Consider the following 26,246-nt stretch of genomic DNA (forward strand, 5'->3'; position numbering starts at 1 on the left):
TTTTCCTACCCTCCTGCCGGATGTTTTCAAACTCAAAATACTCTCTCCCTTTTTCCGTTTAATTCTTATCGGTGATTTCGATCAGTTGCCGCAACAAATTTATTCACACAGACATTATTCAAAAGTCAGGCCGCATTGTTCTTTCACAGTAACCTCGTTCCCAAGGTTTCACCCTGGAAACGAAGTTTGCTTTACTGTTTTTGCTCGCTTTCACCGACGAGAAATCAATAACATGGAAAAGAATCCAAAGAACATGTCATGTTAGAACGTCCTTGGCCCAGTTGTTCAAAGCCCGATTAAGCTAATCCTGGGTCAACGTGAACTTTTGATTCGAGTATATTTAATCCGTAAGAATTCGTCCGAGAGACTTTTTTGTCCGTTAGTTTTGCCTTAGACTCTTCTTTACCATTAGCTTAAAATGCGCCTTTAAATCATTTTTAATGAACGAGATGAAAACCTCGGTTAACTTTTAATCGTGGATTAGTGTTAATTGGCTTTCGAACAATCGGGTCCTGGTGTCTTTTAAAAAAATTTCAGTTCTTACAACATTACAGAAGAGATTTGAAAACACTGATTCAAATCATTCAGTGTGATCTATTGCCATTAGTTACAATTGTTCGTCATGCAGATGGTAGAACTAGTGGTAGCCATTTGTTAATTAGGCCATGTTGGCCTTCATTTGAAAGTAACTCAAACCACACATATTTACCGAGATGGTACCACTTTCACATACATGATCTGTTATGCAATCCTTAAAATACTAGAATTTGAAATGCGAGGGTGAAAAAGGACACCTTTCGAGAGGAGCCTTTCCCCGTAAACCCAGTATAGGACTGAAGCACCCCAACAGGCTTCCCCGATTGAAATTATTCTCAAACACGCCATTTGTCACGAAGTAGGCTACTTCCCGTCGAAAAATTTTACGGTGAAAATTATCGACGCTGTATTCACAGCAAGACCCGCCCATGATTCTGTGCATTCAACACTTGTTCAGTGGCCTGTGGATGAAACTCGAGCCGGAAAAGGCCTTTTCTCTTGCGAGCTACTCTGATCTGCAGCTGCTTGCAATGTGTTTCCTGGCAAATGGGCCGTGGAATTCACTAAGCTTCTCAGAGGGTGTGCGGTGAACAGTTTACATAGCTAGTAGGGCACACACATAAAAGCTTGTAAAAACAATTGATCACTTTCTTAAAACACTTGAGGCCAAGAACAAAACATTTCAAAACATCTCTAGAGTTATCTTTCAGTTTAACATCTAACACCTGTAGCACCGATACCGGCCTGGAACAACCATAGTATCGATAGTGAAAACCGTCGCGGTCTCTTTGGGGCTGTATTTGTGTCGGAGCTAAAAACAGAGAAAACCTTTTTACTCTGGATTTTCACTGCTCCATTGATCTCCTCTTTGAGGCTCCAATATAACCGTTTTGTTGATATGATGTGAAGATAAAATATTTCACTTTGTTACGCAGAGAAATTTCTGCATTTCTACTGCTCCATTCAGACTTACAAGAAAGCTTGTGTGGCCGATCGTGTAAAACTTCATGTTTATAAAACCACCAATGAAGACTCAAATCGACAAAACAAATGCTGACCACCAAATTACAAAATTCCGTTAACATTTGACATAACATTCATCTGAAATTTCAGTCGGTTTAAGATTCCCTAAACATAAACTTTAGAAAGACTAATTTGATACTCCACAGAGTGCGAGGGATTTTTTGGGGGGGAGGGGGTGAAATGCCCGGTGGGGCCGGTTAAAGTTATTCCAATATTGTTTTGGTTACGGTAACTGGCAGGTTTTTGTTCGTTCGTTTGTTTGTATGTCTGTGTGTTTCGTTCTTGGGAACAGTGCAGATGTTAGTTTTCCTCTCTTTGGCCATGGGCAGATTTTCCGGGTACCGAAAAAACTGAGAGAAGAAAGGTGGGCCTTTGGAGTCCCCCTTTCATCCCTCACTTTTTCTGCCCCCTCCCCGATTACGCCTGCTTCACAGGCTAACTTTGTAGGTGGAAAAAATGATACTGGCGGCCCACAGGTCAGTTCTCTCTTCTTTCCAAATGCAATGAGCCGCGAAGCGACGACTTTGCGACTCATCCTCGCCGCTTCTCTGCTCACTTGTTTTGTTTGGGGAAAAAGAAGAAATAAAACCTCTTGGACCAGCGTAAAAAAATGAGGAAAATACAGAAAAATTGAGTCGCTCGTGTGTTTCATGTATGGCGAGAAACTACTATTCAAATCACGGGGGGATGTTCTATTTTATTCTTGGACTATGATTCCACTTCTGTATTTAGCCTATAAATTTTAGCCTTCGTATTTCATGCCACATTTAATGTAGTGGAAAAATAAGAAATCTAAAAATAAACTATGTGGCACCCAACCGATGTTTCGCAACCTGGCATCAGTTTCCACAGTAGATCAGAGAACAGCACTCCACAATTTGAACCCATACAGGAAATTTCTTCCTTGAGGTCTTAAAATTTCAAGGAAGTTCGTCATTGCTTGGTTATGTTATTTTCTAGACAGCAACAGAAACGCATTTTGTACCGGGGACAAAATAAACAGCGATTTCGAAACTCTAATCACGCGATAAAAATGAATGATCAGGGAGCACAGCATGAGTAAAGGGATTTCAAAACACAACTTGAACTTTGCGTTGCGTTACGGTGTTTTGTTTTCAAATTCAAAACATACAACTTAGAATAAATTTATGCCTCTTTTCGTTCTATTGTGAATCAGAAACATCCATTTCATGTCTAATTTTTATATAATTTAATCGTTCTTTTTCAAAAAAATTCTCCACAATTACATCGCCACTCCCGGGGGATCTGGGGCACCCCATAATCACATGATCACGTGAAACCCACGTGGTTTTTGCTGAGTAAATTTTTGGCGCGTTATGCGACTGTGCATATAATTTCACTCCCTGCAACAAGGTCAACACTTCATTGAAATTTTTCCATCCAGAAGGACTCTCTTCTTTGAATCTTTTGAGGTAATGACATTTCTTTTAAACTGAAGAATTATCTTGTTTCTTGTTGAGTGAGAGGGGACTTTATTTTGTCGTTTAGTCGTTTAGTCTTCCCGATGTCCAAGGTTTGTACATCATGTGTTTAATTTATAGTTGAACACATTTTTTATCTTAAGCCGGCTTAATTTTCTGTCTCAGATTAAGAACATCGAAGTCATGGCTGTAAATGGACATACTGAAGACGATTTTTTTGCCTTGCGTGATCCCTTGAAAGTGAACGATCCCGAGATGTACGAAATCTTGAAAAAGGAGAAGAAGCGGCAAGTTTGCGGACTCGAATTGATCGCTTCAGAAAATTTCACCAGTAAAGCTGTGATGGAGGCACTCGGCTCCTGTATGACTAATAAGTACTCTGAAGGACAAGTTGGGCAGAGATATTATGGAGGAAATCAATTCGTCGACGAAATGGAAAGCTTGTGCAAGCGTCGAGCGCTCGAAGTTTTCAGGTGGGTCGATTACACGTGTAATATTTTGATCACGTGTTTCCGAATATTTTTTGGAGTTCGTGAGGATTTGACTTGAAATTTTGGCGATTTGCCGACAAATTTTGTTCAAATTTTCGACAACAGATGGAAAATTAACGAAAAGCGAGATAGACTCGAGCTGAATCACTATGAAGGACCTTTTCGTGACCACAGTGTTGTGCAATCATGATTTCTACTGAGGGGGTGGGTAAGGTAATGCTCTAGTGTATTATGATTTGGTGGAACGCGTGACTTTGAAATAAAGCAGTAAAAACGAGGAAAACTTCATGTCATTCAACCATGATGGTCACAATGGTTTCCTTTTTTTTTTTTTGTTGTGTATGCCTGCCATAGCCTGACAAGGCAGACGGGAAAGGACTTGCAACAATTTGTCTTTTCCAGTGACTTGATTAAAAAGGTATAATTTAGACCTGCAGAACTAATTTTTATCTTTCTAAAAAAGGGTGGGGCATTCAACTGTATGGAAAATTATGGAGATTGTTTCCTGCAAGTGTAAATTTATTTTTGTAGGGTTCAACCGGAATTAAGATGAAGCTCGTTTAATTAAGAAGATAGAAAAAATTTAATTTGGAGCTCAAGACAAAGAAAGGAATGGTGTGACTACACACAGTTTTTTTTGTGTGTGCACCATTGCAAGCCTCAGTATCCACACATGTTGGATGGTAACTGTTGTTGCATGACCATGACTTCCATTCAGCTAAAAGGTGTGTGTGACTGAAAACAATACAACTTTCAAATACTTGAATCTTCAACCAACCCCAGCAGAAGCATAAATATTCAACCAAAGTTATCTACTATTGTGGTAAACAAATGCTAAGCTGTGCACGAGACTCATTGAAAAATATCCTTTTATCAAACTTTTTAAATTTCTCATAAACCAATGGGAATTTTAAAAAAGCACAACACATTATGTTGGCTCATTATCTCCTGAGTGACATAGTCCAGGTTGTTGGTATTCCTCCATTCTAATGACAGCTGGTAATTCAGTCAATGCACACACTGTTAGTTTTGCATTTCGGGGATTGCGCTCACCTACTAAAGATAAAGTGTGCACTCTTTTCACATTCTACAGTTTATAAGCTTTACAGTGATGTTTAGTTTTCTATGGTTTCTATAAAAGCAGTGCACATACAATTTTTTTTCTGAAGAACACCTGTGAAGGTTTGGAAGAACCTTAGCAGGGAGGATTCTTTTCAGAATTCTACATCAGATGTCAGGTCATACCAGCCAATTGGATCTTCTGATTACCTGTAACTGGTAAAATGCATCTTTTCTTGACCTACTTCTGTGAGGTCATATGGTTAGTGCAGTATCAATATTACGATGTAACCGCAAGAGGCAAATTAACTTCAAGTATGCTTCATTTGTCTTTGAGTCACATCAACAAACAGATGGAACCAAGGTTGAATAAAATTGGGATGGTAACCTGTGATGATTGTTCAGAATAACTTCGGAATATATCTAACCAAAAGGCCAACCGTTCCTTATCATCAGCCATGTTTGAAAGAAACTGAAAGTTGATTTGCCTTCCGCATGCTGTCAAGTTCTGTTTATCCCTGTCCCATAACTTGTGTAAATTGTTAATATTTGCAGACTAGATCCTGAGAAATGGGGTGTGAATGTTCAGGCCTACTCTGGCTCCCCTGCAAACTTTGCAGTCTACACAGGGCTGCTGAACCCACATGATCGCATCATGGGCCTTGATCTGCCAGACGGTGGACATTTGACACATGGCTTCATGACTGAGAAAAAGCGCATCTCGGCAACATCCATCTTCTTTGAATCAATGCCTTACAAGACAAACCCCAAGACTGGCTTAATAGACTATGACATGCTTGCTGAAACAGCTAGACTGTTCCGTCCCAAGCTGATCGTTGCTGGAATCAGTGCATACCCACGACATTTGGACTATGCCAGATTTAGAGAAATATGCGATGAGGTGGGAGCGTATCTGATGGCTGACATGGCACACATCAGTGGTCTTGTGGCAGGCAACGTAGTCCCTGGTCCATTTGAGCATGCAGATATTGTCACGACAACGACTCACAAGTCACTGCGTGGTCCACGCTCTGGAGTCATATTCTATCGCAAGGGTATTAAGGGCTACAAGAAGAATGGCGACCCCATCAAATATGACTATGGAAGCAAAATTGATTTTGCACTCTTCCCTGGCCTTCAAGGTGGTCCCCATAACAATGCAATCGCTGCACTTTGTGTTGCATTGAAGCAGGCTAATACTCCAGAGTTCAAAGTATATGCCCAGCAGATACTCGACAACTGTCAGGCCATGGCAAAGGTGTTTTTAGAGCGTGGCTACACGCTGGTGTCTGGAGGATCCGATAATCACCTGGTGTTGGTTGATCTGCGGCCCTTGGGAATAGGTGGAGCCATTGCTGAGAAAGTCTTGGAAGAGGTTGCTATCACTGGTGAGTTATGTCAGTCTTATTTCCCGAAATGAAATATTGATTATCATTTTATTTCTCGTTATTACATTACCAAAACGTTGACCATTGGACAAACAAGGAGCAGTGGGCATAAAGGAGCCTATTTCAGAAGTAGTAGCAGTAATATTATAATTTTAAGTGTATATGACAGCATTCTTTTATTTGCTTGATGAAATGTTAATTTTGCTCAGGTATGAAAATCAAAAAAAATCCTTGTCAATTTTTCTTCCCAACATTTGAGGTGTAAAAAAAGCATCAACTTTCACTTCCTGTTAGGTATGGGAGATGGGATAGTAGGGATATGGCATTGATACAGCAATGCTTAGCCTCACGGTTTCTCTATTCCGTAGTTGTTTCATTCTGAGTATTCATCAATCCCATTCATATTTTTGTGCAAACAATCTTCTTCCTCTGAACACAATAAAACAATTGAGGAAATAGAGATGTCACGAGGCTGGCATTCCTGTGTTCACATCGCATCCCCATTATCCCCATTATCCCCAGTTTCCATTTTCCGTTGTATTGTACCCTGCCAGGAGTGAAATTTAACACTTCTATATGCCTTAAACCCAGGGAAGAAAAATCAATAAGGACTTTTGATGAGGATTTGATCAAGCAAATAAAAAAATTCTGTGTTTTACACTTGCAGGTGGTTTTTAACTCGTGAATGCGCGCATGCGCAATGAACGAGTTATAGCGATAGCTGACTCTCGACTTGGTCGATCAGTCGATCAGTCGATCAGTCGGTTTTGTCATTAACTTTCGGGCGTGCGCAGTGAATGAGTTTTAAATTCAATTAGTGGAAAAAAACACGCGAACATTTGTTGTTCATGGCGCATCAGGAAATTCTTATTCAATATGTAGAGAATAATTTGACGATCATTTAGTGCAAGAATGGCGATTTTTCGTTCAATCTGAGCAAAGTTTCAAGTTTTTTCAGTTTTTCAGAAAGTCCGGGGTCGTAAACTCAATTAGTGAAAAAAAAAAAAAAAGTGAAAATTTGTTTCACGACGCGTCAGAATTCTCTCATTCATTCTGTAGAGAATAATTTGACAATCATTTTAGTGTATAGAATGGGGATTTTTCGTTGAATCTGAGCAAAGTTATAGGATTTTTTCGTTTTTTTCTACGAAGTGCGGTTTCTTTCAAGAATTAAAAATAATTTAATTTAAAAATAATTTAATTAAAAAATAATTTAATTTGTCAGTTTTCACGCGAAAGCGGAACGTGCCATGTCACGCATCATTGACGTCGTAAACAAAATTATGCAAATTTCTGGTGAAATGAACACTTTTAAGATCTTGTCAGCTTTCATAGAGGTTTCAAAGGGAAAAAATGTTTCATTTTCGAAATTTACAACTGGTAATTTATGGGAAAGCAAAAGGACGCGGTCGATAAATAATTCTTATTTAGCAAGAGCTTGTCATAGTTCATTATTTTTACTTGAGGATTGCGTGGACTGAACTCCAAAGGAAAAATTTCACGCATTTATGTCGGGCATGAATCGTAATGCGATACTTTGTTGAACATATTTCCCTTTGTGAGATCGGCTTGCCCTACAGTAATTTTGTAATTTTAATTCCCAAAAAAACTTCACTTGCCCATCGGGCAAGTGATGGTTAGAATCCACTAGCCCGATCGCGAAATCCAGTAGCCGCGGACTATCACACGAATTTGGATGACGTAGCTGCACATGGCGTGCTCCTATAAACTTTGAATAAAAAAAACACGTGATATTTTTTAATCGGCGCATCAGAATAATCGGCTTATTCAATCTGTACAGAATAATTTGACAATCATTTTAATAGTACAAGAATGGTCATTTTTCGTTACATAATCGGGCAAAGATATAATTTCTTTTAGCTTTTGAGGAAGTTTCCGTAGCCGTCTAAATTGCAATTACTATGTGTCATCTGCATTCACGAGTTGGCTCACAGGAGCCTTTGATTGGTTTTTCCATCTGCTTTGATCTTGTACCTGATTTTGTAGAAGGTTTAAACATTCCAAAAGTGTTCCTTGTTTGCCAAAATTTAACTTTTGGTCATGGTCTTTTCGTTTTTGTGCAAACAATAATAATCTTATTGTTGTTGCTTCCTTTTGAATCATGTTATTGCTTTGGGGGCGGACGGATGGAAGTTTTTGTACTCCTGTTTGTCACATGTAAACCCACCCTCCTGGAACCGAAAGGGATAATAATAAATAAATAACTTTTATTCCCTTTAATCAAAGCTACAAATACAGAGATGGTGAGTTTAGATTTAGATTGCCATTCTTGAAAAATGTTCTTCCATTTCCTTATAGTGAACAAGAATACTTGCCCTGGTGACAAGAGTGCACTGCGTCCAGGTGGACTGCGTATCGGTGCTCCTGCGCTCACCACACGGATGCTGAAGGAAAAGGATTTTGAACAAGTTGCTGACTTCATCGACCGTGGAATCAAACTTGGACTGGAAGTTCAGAAAATCAGTGGGCCAGACACAAAGAAATTTGAAGCAGTTCTGCTTGGTGACCAGTTCAAGGGTCAAGTTGAAGAACTGAAAAAGCAAGTGGAAGAGTTTTCCATGAAGTTTCCCATGCCAGGATATGACCTTATTTAAGCCAGATGTTATTTAATTTCTTTACAAAATACTACTGATAAATAGTAAAGAGCAGACAAACGCTGTAGTGTTAAAATTTGAAGGGTACCCGCTGTTTTTGCGCGCATGCGTGTGTAGGCCAAGAGTTATCAAAGTTAAGGGATGAAACTATTGCAACTTGTGAAATTGCGCAGAGGAAATGCATGTATTGATTACCCTAAATAGTCCAAGTGAAGTATCGGGGATCTTTAGGGGGAGTATGAGTAAGTTGAACATTGTAAAAGGAACTTGCTAAGAGTGAAGGAGACTAGAGACTGTTGCCTGACCCTGGGGCACCCAAGAAATTGCTCTGGCACCTAAATTTTTTGCAGCTGTACCTAATACTTCACATGTTGGGCTTCTAACTTCTTGGCTTTTGGCCTTGTGGGCTCCTTGAAAGTTTTCTCAAGGGCGATTTACACAGTACGACTTTGCTTACAACAGGCCTATGACACAAATTGTTTCGTGTAAATCAAACCTACAACTCGCTTACAGCTGTCGTGTAGGTCACAAAAAATGTCGTAGGATTTTAAAACATGTAGGTATAGGCAATGTTGAGTGACGAGAGTTGTGTGCGATTTTCTGCATGACACAAGCAGCGCGCGCTCTAGAAATCGCATGCGACAGTCGTTAGCAAAAGTTGTACGGTCTAAATTGGCCTTTTAGTCAACAACCTTGAGACCACTTCACTGGATGGCAAAATTGATGTTGCCACAATGTGATAACAATCAATCACTTGGCTTCACTAGTATGCATCACAAGCTTTGCATTGAGCAAATAATGCTCGCAGTCGTATGGGCTAAGCATTTAATCAGTGTATGATCAAATTTAATGCATTTTGCTTTTCAGAAGAAAGTCGAACTGGTACTCCAATTTCAAAGGTTCCTGGTTCACACCCTTCTAAAGTCCCGATATCAACATCCAAATTCTCCTCACTGTTTTCCATGTATTGCTTATGGTATTAGTTGGGAGAATGGGTTTAATTGTCAAATTATTTCATCTTTGGTGATCATTCCCTCTATTCTCATCACCTGTTTGTTCGTTCAAATAGTAATATTGTAAGGAGAAGTAAGCTGGTGATCACTTGGTGCTAAAAGGGTTAGACTGAAACCAGGGCTGATATAAAAGATATTTATGCTTATAGAACTTATACACAAATTAAACAGATGACCTCACATGTAAGCGAGTGTGTTCAGTGGAAGAAACAATTCTGAGAAGTTTTACTCAACAATCTAAACATCGCAAGCCTTGCCATGCATGTATTTTTTTTCTTTTTTTTTTTTCATGCTATGTGCAATAAATTATTTAATATGATTCGATTCATCAACTACCTTTACCAATCATATCTTTGCAGTGTTATTTTTTCCATGATTCTTTATTTAATAAACAAATTTTGTACTTGCGTATCTTACATACATAGCTTGTCAACTGCCTTTGTTACTTATTCCCTGTAATTTTTCTCCATATTTTATATTTACTAAATTTTGCCAAGAACACTGATCAATGGTCAACCATGTTTTTGCTAGTTAGTCATACTTGTAATACACGTAGTTGGAAACCGAGACGTATGGCTCCATAATATGCGACAATTTTGTTGTAAAACTTAAACTTGTTGTACTCGCACTTATTTTTCGGTTCTAAATCTAAATTTAAATGTCGTTATGTCGGCAAAGTCGTGGGACATCAACTCGGTTTATGTAAATTCAGTTGATATTCACCGACGTTTCGGCAGTGCTGCCTTCTTCAGGGTGGCATGTTGAAGTTGTGTTGGAACTTTCAACATGCCACCCTGAAGAAGGCAGCCCTGCCGAAACGTCGGTGAATATCAACTGAATTTAATAGCGTTACAATATACCAAAACCTTTTGCATCAAATGAGCAAGACGCTACGCAGTGTTAATAATATTATCAACTTATGTAAATTCACTCAATCTGCGGCGTCAAAAAATATTTTTCACAAAGATAAAATCAATGGTAAATTCCCAAGTAAAAAGGGTAGACATCCCAGCTTCCAATGAACGAATCCCAGATATCCTGTCTCAGGTGTTCCAATCGAGGAATGCTTCGGAAAACCCAGAAAAATTGTTGGTAATTTGAGCGGACGAAAACCTGAACCGGTCATGGTATTTTTTTCGTCACTTGTTTGAAAATATTTTTTTAATAACATTACACCTGATTGAGGTCGACCAGCAATAGACTGGAGTTAAGAAAGAGTCTAGTTCCAAAATCTTGAATTCAAGATTTTGGGTTTACTTAAACTCCACGCCATAACTTCTGCAAATGTAACTCTAGGAATAGCGCCCCCCCCCCCCCCCATCTGATCACGTGCGCGGAATTTCTCGTGCGACTGTGTCACCAAATAAAAATGCGTTACAAATTGCACTTGTGATGTCGAAATGTCCAAAGGTGGGCAGTAGCGAAACGCTTTACTTCGTTTCACCCACGCAGATTTTTTTACTTCGTGACGTGAAACTTTGCGAACGTACGTGTACAAAGGAGACATTCTTCACGCTCGCCAGTGCGTGACAGGACCAAACATAACTAACCAGTGCGCGCATGCGCAGAAATGGAAGGCTATGCACTTTGGTGGTGTGAACAGCCTTTGGGTAGCAGAAAAATATATTGGTTATAATTCACACACAATTGTCTTTGTCTCCTTTTGGATACGAATGCGGCTTTTAGTCGAAAACCGCCATTTTCCCTTGTTTCTGAACACCAGAATTGTCGCGGCTTTGTATAAAGAGAAGGAGACCACCATTGACAAAGGCAAAAAACGCCGATCCTACACCAGCAAGAATTAAGCATGCTTGAGAATCCCACAAACAATCCATTGATGTAAGGAGAACAAAAGAAGCGCTATTTTGCCATTCTTTCACTCATTACTGTTACATTTTAGCGGTATAATAAAATTGCCTAAGACGCTTTACCTAACCTTAAATTCCTTTGTAATATTGTCACTTTTCCAAATTCTTTTTTTGTTTCATTTCCGTCACAAATTCGCGGTATATTTTTCTCCGGAAGATGAAAACAAATAATATACAAATCCTGACGGATATTTAGCCTTCTTGATAAAACGTTAAAATCAGTTTTTCCGTCTCTGATAGACGCTAGTAATTAGACTTTAAAACCCTTGCCGAGGAAGGAAGCACTTTTAAAAACTTCATTTTGCGTCATTAAGGCGTGATATCTTATATATAACGAGCGGTTATTAACGGGAATTTTAACAAATTAGTGGAAGCATACCAGACTGTCTGGTCAGCTGTTCCTTTTGAATTAGAGTGACGTAAACTCGGGAAAAAGCTTATTTGCACATTCACTTCTTTATGACTTTCATCCGGCAGGATGGATAAATATGAGTGAAATTTTTCCGAATTAACCTTTTTAAAAAAAAATCAGTCAAAGAAACAGAGGACCATAAAGGCTTTCATTTGAACGATCATGTAAAAAAAGAACTCCCTTTCCTTTGCGAAGTTAAGCTTGAGAGATCAAGCTCAAGAGAAAATTAAATGACAACAATAATAATGTAAGAAGTATTTTATATAAGTTTTATTCCTTTTTTAGTATAGCGCATGTTTATAGTCGTTTCCTTTTAAAATGCAGCCATTTGAGACTTCACAAAGGTTAAGCTTTTGCGCCCTACTTGGCGGTAAAAGTTATTTTTTGACGCATCTACACTTTTTAATACTGTGCATAATAAAATATCGCTTCTACCACGCACATTCGATAAAAACTAAATAGTTAAAACGATTATAAGATTTCGTTTGACATACAAATACACTGATTTTCGGTCAGTTAAAAAATTCATCTATCGCCTGATGAATAGTTATGTAGTGACTATGAAACCCATGTGTCGGGAGGCGTGGTCGTGTAGTGGTGAACGCGGTCGACCTCGGTGGTTGGAGGCTGGATTGGTCTTATTCCTTTTTCACTAAACATTACTCCACATTGTCGCTCCCAACCCAGGCTTATAATTTTAATTGCTTCTGTTATGCAACTAGCATACCAATGATCAGTAGTGCATAGCAATTAATAATTATAAATAGATACTAGCTAAACCTCTAAGTATTACGGCTGGATGTAGAGGAAGAAGTTATCCTTGACGGAGCTCTTGCCCTGAGCAATAATAGTTCAAATTAGTTGTAACGCAGTGCTTTTGAAATTTTAGCTGAGCCGAATGGTATCTCCAGTAGAACTATGTTAAAGTGCCCCTAACCCTTCAATTTGTTTTCTTTTGGTAGATTTCCATTTCTGTGAAGAACTCATTTTCGAAATTTTTTTTCAGAAATATTGAATCCTTTTTTTTTTACGAGCGCTTAAAGTTACTGAAATTTTTGAATTTTTGCGCCCTTTAAGCCCCGCTGGACAAATTTTTGTCTCGTGGGCTCATTAGGAACGAGCCAATGGGAAGCGACACTTTCTTCGCTGTGACGTAAGAAAAGGCCTCGGATCGTTATCAGAAGGAATCTTATGCATGCTGATTCCTTTCTCTACATTTCGAGAGTTGTTCCATCCAAAAACCACACATTTTCCAACCATTTTCTCTGTTTACAATTGAAGCATTACCGCGAATCTTCGGATATTTTTGCACGATGTCCTTTTCTTACGTCACGCTCCATATTTGGCCGAGTGGGGGACTAATGCGAACGATAGGTGAAAATATCGACAAGACTGCCTTCACTTCTAGCGCTTGTAAAAACAAAAGGATTCAATATTTCTCAAAAATTTTTTCGAAAATGAGTTCTTGAAAGATATGGAAATCTACCAAAAGAAAACAAATTGAAGGGTTAGGGGCACTTTAACTTTTCGTGGAAAGCTTGCTCGTGTGGAAACACCAAAATAGTGTTATACTTGCTACTTCATACCACAACAACTAAAAAAATAAAATACCACAACAACTAGGATAAGCTTCGGTCGTATGGCCTGTTAACCCTTAAACCCGCAATGCGACGACTCAGTTAACCTCTTTTTTTTCTGCCATAGACCCAGAAAACAAAAGAACACAAACGATTAAGGCAGGAATAATCCGCGATAATTTGAAGTATATCATCATTGGTTAAGCGAAATAGAAAAATGAGCAACAATGTATCAGATCATTGATGAGTTCATGCAGAGCATAAAATCATATGATTTGAGGTTAGAGTGGGAAAAACATGGTCAACAGGGTTAAACAACAATTCTGACAATTTTACGGTTTGACATAAAATGCTTTGGCAAGTCATAAAGAATATTTCGTTTTATTTTGGGCATTAGTAAGTAAACAAACAAATTGATTATTCCCACTAACAGTATCTTGATATAAAAGTTCGCTCAGTGCATTTTACGTAGTTCAGTACTCACGTTGGTACTTTAGTACCATTATCTGATGGCATGGTGGTGCATTTTTGCCGGCGTCTCATCGATGTGTCAACAGGGATAAAATATTTATCCGGTTTATTTCGTTCACTTTATTTTTTAACCCTACTGGAAAAAAAATGATCGCAATGGGAACTGACTCCACAAACCATCTACTGTAGGAGAAAGTCTTCTTTCAAGCACGAGTTCTGATGCCCAGTGTCTTGAGTTTTGTCTTCTCCGACATGAGTTTAATCGGTAAGGATAGATCCAGTCCGTCCCACTTTAATAAAAAAAAATAAAAATTGGTTGGTTTAGTGGTTGTTCTGCTTTTTTAAAGGGCACCCCTGAAGCCATAAAGCAATTATTGACCCTTTCAAACGTGTTCAGAAACTTCCATTTGAATACTTTAACCTAATCAACCAAACTTGGCTAAATTTAAAAGGGTTTGCTCCGTTGGAACACGATTGAATTTGATGTTTTTCAGGTTTAGCTTCTTGCCACTTATCTAATTGACAAGTTATCAAGATATTATGATTCATTAAAAGTTACATGTTCGTGCTTGTCTTGATAGACACAAAGCTAAGTATCTCTTAAGTGTTCTAGACAAAGTTCAGGGGTAAAGACAACACACTCTATCATATAGAAGGGAACAATATGTAGTACTTATTATAATTAATTCGAATTTGGAAAAGAAAGGAGTCAATTTTTTCACTTAGTTTTCAAGGCATATTCCATTAACGAATTCCATCGCCGGCTTTCTTAAGTATTAATCAAATAGGATAAGTGATTGCTTTCCTTGTCGTAAGCTTTATGATCGTCCTAAACTCGTCATTTCCACTTACATACGTATACAACAATCCCACGTTTTTTACCGATAATGAAATCATCAGTCCACACTTCGATGTAATCACACGTCTATAATGTTTACTAGAGACCTTATCACAGTGTATAGAGCTTGTTAACCTGTTTCCTTGGCAATAACAAATATGTAATCACACTCTCAATATTTTTCTGAGTTGCACCAAGACTTTCAGTTTCGCCTTATTCGCCTATATAAGAGAAATATTACAGATGGATATTTTAGAGCAAGGTGTGTCGAGAGTTTGAACAGTGTTTCCGGTGCTATCAATCCTAGCTTGGTTTGCTTTGTGTTTATGGATGACTGAATCTCGCCCTACCGTGAACTGTTCTGTAACAATGGCCTTAACGCATGCGTGCGCAAATATTTATATGCCGCACTTCGCGTCTTGTCGATCAAACGATATTTGCACTAGCGAGATCAAATTTCACTGAGTGTGAGATTACATTTCAGAGGAAATGGCCTTCGATGTGGGTCTAACGTGTGGACAGTTAGAAATCCTTGCCTTGCTCCTCGTCTGCCTAACATGTTCAGTTGTATCGTGTCCGCAAGGTTGTTCATGCGGCCAGGAGCGTGAAGTGGTTTATGCCGACTGCCTCGATCTTACTAGCATGAAGAGCATTCCAGCCGGCATCCCATCAGCCACAACCACGCTGTGAGTTTAGTTTACTATTTGAGTTTATTTGTTCTCTGGGGGTTTGGAATACGTCTTGTAATCAGCTCATAAAAATTTGTCACCTATATTGAAAATGTTATGTCTGCATTCGTCGGGCGAGCGGTCGGAGATAGCACGAGCACGGCAAGCTTAGAAATCTACAAATGCAATTACCAATCTTAGCTGAGTCAATTTTCATCCGCTCTTAAACGCTGACTTGTCATTTCAACAAATTGATTTGACATATTTCTTATATCTTAAGATTAGGGCGGCAAAAGAGTTGTAACATAAATTCATTGCTGTAAGAAATAGGAAACTGAGGTCGTTAATGGCGAAGAATCGTGGTCCGATGAAGTTGTTCAAATGGTTTCCTTGGTCTTGTCCGGTGTACAGGTGACTCGCTCTGGGTTTGAAAGAATTCCTTAAGTAAGCAAACAGCATTCAGTATTCAGTTCGTTTGGCAAACATATGAAAGTCTTGACAGATTATTAAAACTTTGTTCGGAAACCAATTTTAAGGGTTTTCCGCCATAGCCGACTGAATTGTAAATCGCTAACGAAACACGCCATTTTCGATTTGAGAAAAACTGAATGGCTGATTTTTTTTTCTATCTCCATACTGTCCTCCTCGTTAAAATATAGATACTGCTTCTAGACCAGAAATCAAGCCTTTCGTGAAAATTTCAGAAAGCAAGCTAAGTATAAGTAAAATACCTGCGGCTCGCATGAATGCAATAGTTTAAATATCCGACAAAATAAATCTTCAAAATCTTGCTAAGTAAGATCGATTTGTCAAAAGAAATGAAATATTCTCAGTTCTAACTTTTATTTATCGCTTTTTCCTTTTTCGTCACAGGATGTTGCTGAACACAAAAGTCTCGAATATTCCCTCGAATGCCTTCCAGGGGTTGCTAAATCTTCAAGCAATGTGAGTCATACATGTAAATGTAAATTTCTTTGTATATGTATAACATCTTTAGGAGCTTACAAAAGAAAGGTTTCTTAAATATGCACAGCTACCAGGACAAAACAGTTTCCTTGATCGAGCGAACTTAAATACACAACATTCGTTAGGTTGTACAAGATTACCAGAAGGAAAATACAAATGTATTTTGTCGGAAATCGGTTTTTGTGAAGGATAATCTGCTAAACCGAGGGCGAATATCAAGAAATATGAAAATTAACATGTAGCACGTTTATGGCTCAAACGTTTAATCAACACCTTAGACGAGTGGGTGTTTAGATCTCAATTTTTTCGACAGATGTATTGAGTTTGTCTCTCTGATTCAAGTAAAGATAGGTTATCCAAAAAAGTGCAGAGGAGGGTTTTTCTATTTTGCCTTTTTCCGGTTTTATAAATATTGATTTTGTTTTAAAAAATGGTAGCATTTTCCCGCAAATGTGTTTTTCCAGTAAGATTGGCATTTTTTTCGACTGAACAGGAAAATGGTGCAAATTGTGAACGTTTCAGCGAAAAAAAGACAGTTCTGAAATTTAAAAAGAAACTTTAGAGACTTGTACTTTTGGACTCCCGACTTTCATTGTCTGCTACGGCAAAAATGATACTAGGTCACAGGAATAAAGCTTCCCTGTAATTAATCTTCCAAGTTGTCACAGAGCTGTCAAGCCAGCTAAATTACTTATCTTTTTGGTTGAGTTTGAGTTTTGACTCGTCCTTATTGCCTCGTTAACAATTTTGATCAACGTGAAACAGAATTCCAAACAAACCTTCATCTAATTGCAGTATCCTTTCATTGATGCTGAAATGTTTGATGGATGATTAGATTAACAATAATATACGATCTAGTCAATACATCTTATCGCTACTAACTACACTAATAGACAAGATGTAAAGTGAAAGAATTCCGTGCTGTATATCGTTGCGCAATCAAGCTATAAAAGTTGACATGTCAACTCTTTGCCCAAAGTACCGAAGCGCACTGAATAGTCTGGTTGTAATAAAAAACCTATTACGCCCTTGCCTCAAGCAATCTTCTTACTTATAACTGGTTTAATGAAAACACTTTTTATTGTTTAGGTACTTATTGTGGAGAACAATCTACATGACAAGTTTTTGGCTCCTTACTGAATACTAAGAAAGCTAAGTCGGTAAACAGTCTTAAGCAGTTCCATGGCTTTTAGCGCGTTATTCAGCTCCGTTCTCTAGCAATCTGTCGGCATTTCTGAAGTTTATGGAACTTCTATTTATTCTCTGTTCTTTTTAATTAAAAATATGACAGAAGGATTAATTCACGATTATGTCGGTACGCGACAAGGGACCGATAGTTTTTACGCGGGTTTCGCGGAACAAAGTAAATATCAACTTGGAAGATAGAGAGAAGTTTTAAGTTGTCGAACACATAAGCCTTGCTTTGGTAAAAGTGAGAAAACGTTGAAAAGCACATCAGTTGAATCGGCTTACGTTGAAGCTTTTGTTACAATGAGAAAAAAGGTTACATCATCAGGTCAAACTCCAACAAATAAGCTATTCAAATTTTCCTTCAAACTCAGGAACGCGGCAGACAACGGCAGAAAGTGAAACCAAACTGGTTTCTAACTAAATACTACTTTTTGTTTGCGTACCAGCATTCTCAGTACAAACCCTATACGACTTTGTTTAATGGTAGGTTCTGGCAAAACGAACTCTTAATGAAGTAAGCAAATATCAACCATGTACGGATTTACCACTTATCTACTAAGGAAACAAACTGTCTAGCATATATGCAAATGATTGAATCTTTTGCTTTGAAGCACCACAGGAATGTAAGATTTTTGCCGTGGATTCTTTGTTATATTGCTCGTATTAAAAACTGGAAAAACACAGTCAGACTCACTGACGCATTATTCTCGGATCTAAAGTGTTGACAAAACCCTCTGTTAAAACCAATGTTTATAGAAAGGCTCTCAATATAAGCATTCAGCCATGAACTGCCTTAAATGGTCAAATCAGTTTTAGGGCGAAAAATAGCTTTCAATAAGTGGGAACGGCATGGTCAACTCTTGAATAAATTGATACGCGTGGTATTCAATACTTAATTTTGTTTCTGTTAAAGATTAGATAGTTCAGAAACCTGAGAAAAAATTTCAAGCCAAGAACTCTTCGTTACTAGGTAATTGGAGGAAAATTAAATTTCGAGATCAAACAACAGGTTTTCATTTTTTTGCTGTAAAATATAACTGAGACTAAACATTCCTGTTTGTAAGTTATCAGCATGTTGAAAAAACTATTCTGTGCTGAACACGACCTATAATTATTCAGCTATTCCTATCGACGGCTGAATAAACTCTTTGAAAGCATAATGTCGTGACTCCTTCAGACAGGAACTTTTCAAAAGTGATCAAGGACAAATGGCAGTACTGAGCGCTCGTTCAGTATTCGTTGAGTATTTGACGCTATTTGCACTTTCAAGAATGAATTTGAAGAGATGTTCCATCACTTCGCAGTTATCATCATGAAGATATCGCATGATGATTTATCGAAGGTAGCGGCATATAGGCTCAGTATTGGACCGAATTTAGCAAAATGATCTAGGATCTCCCTGGAGCTGCTCTTGTCCCGTCCGGGGGCTCACGACATTTTCTTCAAAGTCCCAAACTCACACATCGTACAAATTACTTACATGGCGCTATTTGTCTCCATTTACAGAAACATCAAGAAAAATCCCTTAACGAGCATAGCTGGAGATGCTTTTCAAGGATTAACAAAACTCAACGATCTGTAAGTTTTCGCGTTCTTTTCATCAATACTTATTACCAATCATCAGTTCAGTTTTTTCCTTCTTTTCTCAATAACGCCATCAGTTTAGCTCTCAAATAACCTCAAAAGATTTAACACGAATTTCCACGTACTTTTTTGCAGATACTTGGTTAGCAATAATTTGACGCTTGTCAATCAGAATTCTTTCAGAGGAATAACAGCAGCGAAGAGAATGTAAGTAGCTCTTGATCGACTGTCGAAGAAATCATGTGTTTGTCTCGGTTTTCTGTGATCTGCACGTATTGACTGAAAGTTTAATTTTTAGCCTGCAAAATGAATCCACAGTTAAAGTTCACTGGCTTGCCAGTCATTTACTGAAACTTTTCTCATTCAGCCATAATTTATAGCCAGCCAGATGTGATTACTAATTAATTTGCTTTGGTTTCTTACCATTCTAACAGTATTATTTTCTTCTCTTTTAGAGATATGTCGAGAAATAACTTGGGTACCCTTCCCGAGAGTCTATTTGCAGACACAGTTAATCTGGAAATGCTGTAAGTATGGAGACGATTCTCTTTCTCTTGCGTGAGATTACCATAGGAAAATTTAGCACAATAAAATCATTTAACTTGCTCTTCCAAAACAAGCTTAAAATTTCATTAGTATTCAGTTTTAGTTATATTTTCTTTGATAATGTCTTTTGACGTTCAATTTTCTCTCCTGTACAGGGGTCTTGATCGTAACAAACTCACTTTTATATCTTCCAACCTTTTGAAAAGTCTTGGAAGTTTGGTGTACTTGTAAGTACTTTTTACTGTTTTTTATCTTTTATTATAAAATATGCTGTAAGCTTGTGATGACAATTGTTTTTAGAGCGGTGTTCAGTTAAGAAAACAAAGGTTTTTACTTTAGCCAATCACAACTGACTCAAACAGCGCAAAGAGCCAATTAAAATTCTAAGCAAATGCATGCAACCGTCGCCAAGCGCGGGAAAACGCGTGCGAGCAAGTCACTATTGGTTTTGGCTTTGCTTCTCATTAGTTGAAAGAGTGGCGCGAATTTTGTTAGCCAATCACAAAACGTAGTCATGGAAAGAAAACCAGAGCAAACGCAAATTACTTTTGACACTCAATTGAAAACTGCTCTAGCAGATAAGGTAGTTTGGTCACCGTAATTAAAGAGATTGGTGTGTTGAGCCCTTCGTCAGAACTAACCCTGAGTGATATAATTGGAGTCAGATGTAAGCAGTGGCGTGTAATAGGAATATAAGATCTTTTGCACGTTAACTTATATTTTTTGGTGGCACCATGACCGCAGAGAAATTGGCCGTGATCTCAGTATCCTAAACGTAATTTCTCCTGTATTTTGTTTCTGTAGGCAACTTTCCTACAACATGATCTCCAACATCAGCAACGAAGCTTTTGATTCAATGGCTTCAAAGCTGGAGCATCTGTAAGTCTTTCGCCGATCTGATTCTAATTTAAATCAAATATATGAGGAGTGGATATCAAATCAGGGGCACCCAACGAAAGAGGGTAACTGGAGGATATCTGCTCGGAAAACCCGGCTTAATGGCCTCAGAATTTCGAATTTTATTGTTAAGTAAAGTGAAGTAAAAAGTAAGTTCTTTACTGTCAATGACACTGGAAGTGCTTGGGCAATCTACCGAGCCAGAGGCTCAAAATAAAGTGCTTGACAATAATCCAGATCGAATTTGAATTTGGAAATGTTGGTTTTTGAGGAGTACCCGAAGCAAGGAGCAAGGATGGGAACCAACAACAAACTCAACCCACATATTGCGCCGAGTCCGAGAATCGAACCCGGGCCACAATGGTGGGAGGCGAGTGCTCTCATCACTGCGACATACCTACTTCTTCGCAAAACGACAGGTCGAAAGTTCATAACGCTTTACACTTTATGCCTTTAAAAGGACACAGAACGATCTGGAAACACAGGAGACAACATTAAAATGAAATTAGGCCTTGAAAATTGTTCACAAATTAAAGGGTAAATTGCGTACATAAGTAAGGAAGAAACTTTATTTAAGCGCCAAATGTTTCTAGTTCCTCTAGCGTGATCTGTACTTATTAGGAAGACTTTTAAAAATGATTTGATATTAAATTAGGCAAGCTAAAATCACTGCTAGGTCTTTTTCTTCATTTTAGTAACCATTTATGTGTGATCAGCGTTTTTCTCTTGGAAAAATTTAACGTCTGTTTCGTTCTTGTTTCAGAAATCTGGACCACAATCGCCTGAATAATTTTCCAGTGGAATCATTAAAGAATTTTCAAGTTTTGAATGAGTTGTGAGTATTCATTACAGTAACTGTAGATGGAGATTTCGAGAAGGGCACATCTTTTTAATAATAATAATAATAATAATAATAATAATAATAATAATAATAATAATAATAATAATATATATTTCTTTTTTCACACAGGCGTTTGGCACACAATGATCTCCACACTATCCCGATAGAGGCCAAACCAATCTTTGACAAGATCGCTGCAATCCGTGGTGGCATGTGAGTAACGTTTAATTGCTATTTTGGTAGTGTCTTACAAAGCACAGTCCGACGGTAGAAAGTTACCGGGAGTGCTGATGACAAAGTGATAAAGAAGTTAACCATTCCAAACTCAAGACAACAAGAAAACTGAGAGTGGAAAAACGCGTACAAGAGGAATAATTAGCCAGCGATCACTTTTATTACAGATCAAACATGATAAAACTTGAAACACAGAAAACACAAAGCCCAACAAATGCTAGAAAACTGATTTTATTTGTCAACCATCTAGAAGTTTGGCTAAAGGAGCATTTCATCGGACACATAAGGGCATTTGGAAATCAGTATACTTGGAAACGGGAAAACGTATTATGTTTTTCATATTTCTTTTACAGTTCGAGTTATGTCCGAAGAATGGTACCCTAATATTTCGTTTTTCTTTCCGTAGCTGGATTGCGCACAATCCTTTAGAGTGCACCAAGGAACTCATATGGCTCCAAACTTGGATGACAGCCCATCACGGGTTCGTTAGAGACCTGGACCAAGTCACGTGTGAAACGCCATACGGGAACTTCAGTAAAGTTTTCGACTTTGACTTCAGTCGTTTGGGTAGGCAATGAACTGCTGTTATTACTTCTCTTATATAGACTGCGCCGCCCACGCAGATTGCATTCATCCCGTCTTTAGCGCAAGCTACTCTGGGTTCGCTCTGACGAAGGGCCAACGCTCGAAACGTCAGCACTCGAATCTCTTTACGGTGGCAATTTACCTTTAGTTATCAACTCTGTTGATAAACCAAACATTCGTTTCTATTCCCCACCTACGTAGCACCGCAGTTTCTTTAGAAACTAACCCCCTTATTACTCTGAAAGTAGTTTGCTGACAAAGGAGACAGGACAACAACGCGCGGAACTAAACCTGATATGTTAATAAGCCCCCAGAGTGATCAGTTTTATCCACCAGAAATAGGGATAGTATAATATAATTTTTTTTTAACGAGTTTGGCTTACATAGTCAACGAACTTGATCGGCCTGCTAAGTTATTTCAGACGTTAAATCACCCACAGAAACAAATAAATAGACGCTACATTGACGTTATAACCGTAGATTATTAGCTTTTAATCCTTATAAGTCTGATTCTAACGAATCCCCCGGCATTTTTATCATTCAGGATAAGTGGTTACAGTTTCTTGGTCATTCTACTGGAATCATTACTAATTTTTAGTTTTGTGCCAAAAAATTCATAGATTTGTGGACGATAGGAGAGATAAAGACTCCAACAAGTTCGTCAGCCCCACCACCAACGACACAAGCAAGTACTACGGAGAAAACGACGCCACCTCCACCACCAACAACTCAACCAACTACTCCAGAGAAAACAACGCCAACACAACCATCAACTACGTCACCAACTTCCAAAGCCATGACGTCATCCACCACCAAAACATTCACGTCATCAGCTACATCATCGACTGCGACAGTTGGAACAGCTGCGGTAATACCATCAACACAAAAACCTACAACAGAAGCTCCGACAACTGCTAAGACAGTAGCTACGTCACAAACTACGTCATCAACTGTAACAGCGGATCCGTCTACACCTACTTCATCAGAAATGCCAGTGGCTACCTCATCTACGTCATCGGCTACAACAGTAACCAATTCGCCGCAAACGACGACATCTTCAACAACAGTCACGTCTTCAACGGAAAAGTCAACAAATAAAGCAATACCTACCTCTGATCCGTTAACGAAAGAAAAGGAAACTACAGCCATTTTTGTTCCCATAACTCCGGGATCCAAGATTGGTGTTTCGACAACATCAGCTCAGGAAGGTGAGTGTTTACCTTTTCTTAAACTTTTTGTCTGAGATAAGAAAAAAAAAAGTCAGCATGGACAAGCAGGTCTGTGCAAAGCTTGAAACACATAACATATGCGTTATGGGGCTACAACTACTTTGAACAGGAGAAAATAATAAGATATTTATAATCCTCTTATGTATTGGCCTTTTTAATCAATATAAAGTTCAGGAAACACAAATTTATTGCAAATATATGAATTTACAGCTGTCTACAGTCGATTTGAAACCATCTAAATCACTTTCTCTCTTACAAAGTTGATTCATTTTACTTATTTCTACTGATTTGATTTTACAGAAATTATACTTCCCTACCTATCCATCCCTTTTTTCGTTCAATGAACAATATCCAATACAAGTACTACGTGTAGTAATCACGCATCTGTCCTCGCTGCCTTTGCTGATGAAGCTTCACATTTTTTTTCACGTTTCAGAGAGTGCAGAATCAGAAGATAAATTCTTCTCTAGAAATCAAGAGGTCATTCTCAGCGCTTCTCTTGTTGGTTTTTGTCTAATTGTGGCTGTTGCTGTTATGCTGTTTATGTTCAAGAGAAAAGTGCTGCTGCGACAGAAACAGTAAGTGAATGAAAGCTACAAATATCATTCTTCTTACTTTTAAGTATTAAGAGAAAGGTGGTAGATCAAGGCAACATCCACTTCTTGGCATTTTTTTAATGCAAATTTTTATTTACTACAGCAAGAGTTCTTACAGTGATATAAGATTTGGTTGTAATAATAGGTACAACAAGAATTACTGTAACAATAGTGTTTTCACATGACGTCACAACGGCCATGTTGGTGTCCCAAAACAAAAAAATGGCGGCCATGTTGGTGTCCCAAACTAAACCTCTTGGAATTGAACTCTATTTTTATGCAAATATTTTCTTTTGTTTCAGTAAACCAATATGGCCAGTAGTCACGTGAATGAAAACGCTCTATAGTACAAGTTCAGATGTGTGTTTATTCTCTTTAACGGTCAAGGCATTTTGCGTTAAAATCGGTTGTAATGTTGTTTCTCTTTTCCTTTGTTTCCAGAATCAACATAAGACTACCGAGCATGATGTATGACAGAGTCAATGCAGTGTAGTGTGACGAAGGAGAATTGCCACAGTGAATGAATTTCACTCGGAAGATACCAGCTTCTTATGCGGCAAAAGGGAGCCTCGCCCGGATGCGAGAGCAACGTGAAAGCGAGGCTGAACAAAAAGATGAACATCATGGTATGAACAAGAAGAACAAAGACAAGGCACAGTCCCTCTAAGGTTCTGATGTGGAAACATGTTCAAGAGTCAGTCCATCATGATAAAAAGAGATGCCGAATCGATACTAAGATATTCCGCAATTCAAGAGACAGATTTTTGCTTAAAGAAGCGAGATGACACAGGTTAAAAACATTATTTATTGTACAGAAAGCAAGCGGACAGAGCAGCCAACAGACATTAGGAACATTAAAAAAAAATGGTTAGTCTCGTGGTGATGAAGTCAAGCCTGCGAGGGAAACGAACTAAAAAATCAATGTTTCTTGACGCGTCTTGACCATTTTCATGACTGCGGAGTTCAATTTTATTATTTATATGGTTTTTACCCGAGAATAGTTTAGAACTTCAAACCAAGTTTTAAAAACACACTGTATGTCATACATACTTGTAAAAATTGAAGTAATAAAAAGCAGTTGACCCTTAAGGGGTTTTAGTTTTAACTGAGTTGTTTCTTAATATGTTAAGATTGCTTTTCATATTACTTTTATAGAGAAATCAAGTCGGAGAGTAAGTTCTCTCTCTTTCTCACTCGCGGCAAGGCTTTGCTGTCTACAAAAGGAACTAGGACGAAACACAGACGAACAACTAACAACTACTGAATAATCCTTAATAAGACCTCTTTAAAATACCTTGGACTGACTGTAGAATACAATACAGCCGAAAGGGGCAGCCATTTTGCTTGCCCACAAGAAGAGCTCGCCTGAGAGAAAAAGAGAAAAGCCTCTCCACTTCTTGTTCTCAGAACAAAAATTGTCTTTTCACTGATTATACTAGGTTTTTCTATGTTTCAACATTTGTGCAACTAAACAGTTTGGGCCGATGTTATCCGGCTTGAACCTTCTAGGTGAGTTAACTCCAGGCCTCATATTTCTTCCCTGCATGGCACTGTGCTTTGGTGCTTTTGGGATTATGCCTCTGCTACTCTTGTCAGTTTTAAAGCGAAAATTGAGAAAGACGAACTTTATCTACATCCATGCGATGAACGCCTCTGAAGTGCTTACAGAGGACACCGTAAGATAACGACTGAAAGTTCTCTTTTTCCTTCTTTTTTTTCTATGAGCTAGGATAGCGTAGAACGTCTGGTTTGCTTCACTATGACATCGAATCATAAGGTAGCAACAAGAGAGGATGAACAGCTGACCCCCCGCCCACGCCCCCGAGGGAGGGAACTCGATATTTGTCGTCTCGCTTAGGGGTGCAAATAAAATTTCCGATGTGGAATCAGTTAGGGTGTTCAGGACGAGTGCCTATATTTCATCCATCTAATGGTGATGGGCTCCTGTCATCTAGATATCTCTTAGGGTTGAGAACGAGGAATTATTTCCACTTGGTCATTTTAAAAAGCGCGAATGTCATCTTTTCGGGGTTGTGAGCCACTTCCAGATTGGTAACTAATTGACCAATTGAATGGGCGTCCAAATGACTAATTACTGTTTAGGTTCGTGAAGATGTTGAGCGCAAAAAGGTTTGTTTTGCTCTGCTCTTGCTTTGCGTTCACTTGGAAAGCCTG

At 38.4% G+C, this 26,246-nt stretch overlaps 2 protein-coding genes across 2 annotated transcripts; both read left to right on the forward strand.

Annotated features, from left to right (window-relative positions):
* Positions 1–1,738: 1,738 nt before the first annotated feature.
* LOC146457963 (serine hydroxymethyltransferase, mitochondrial-like) lies at positions 1,739–10,073 on the forward strand. Its single transcript, XM_085091323.1, has 4 exons — positions 1,739–2,993; positions 3,168–3,475; positions 5,108–5,940; positions 8,260–10,073. The coding sequence occupies exons 2-4, from the start codon at positions 3,186–3,188 to the stop codon at positions 8,553–8,555; spliced, it is 1,419 nt and encodes a 472-aa protein (XP_084947449.1). The 5' UTR covers positions 1,739–2,993; positions 3,168–3,185; the 3' UTR covers positions 8,556–10,073.
* Positions 10,074–14,146: 4,073 nt separating this feature from the next.
* LOC146457964 (uncharacterized) lies at positions 14,147–25,176 on the forward strand. Its single transcript, XM_085091110.1, has 13 exons — positions 14,147–15,420; positions 16,276–16,347; positions 19,066–19,137; positions 19,279–19,350; positions 19,599–19,670; positions 19,845–19,916; positions 20,494–20,568; positions 21,350–21,421; positions 21,557–21,640; positions 22,068–22,228; positions 22,867–23,454; positions 23,912–24,053; positions 24,513–25,176. The coding sequence occupies exons 1-13, from the start codon at positions 15,224–15,226 to the stop codon at positions 24,562–24,564; spliced, it is 1,731 nt and encodes a 576-aa protein (XP_084947236.1). The 5' UTR covers positions 14,147–15,223; the 3' UTR covers positions 24,565–25,176.
* The last annotated feature ends 1,070 nt before the right edge of the window (positions 25,177–26,246 follow it).

Source organism: Pavona decussata, unplaced genomic scaffold (genome assembly GCF_977016875.1).
Source record: "Pavona decussata unplaced genomic scaffold, jaPavDecu1.1 SCAFFOLD_234, whole genome shotgun sequence".
NCBI lineage: Eukaryota > Metazoa > Cnidaria > Anthozoa > Scleractinia > Agariciidae > Pavona > Pavona decussata.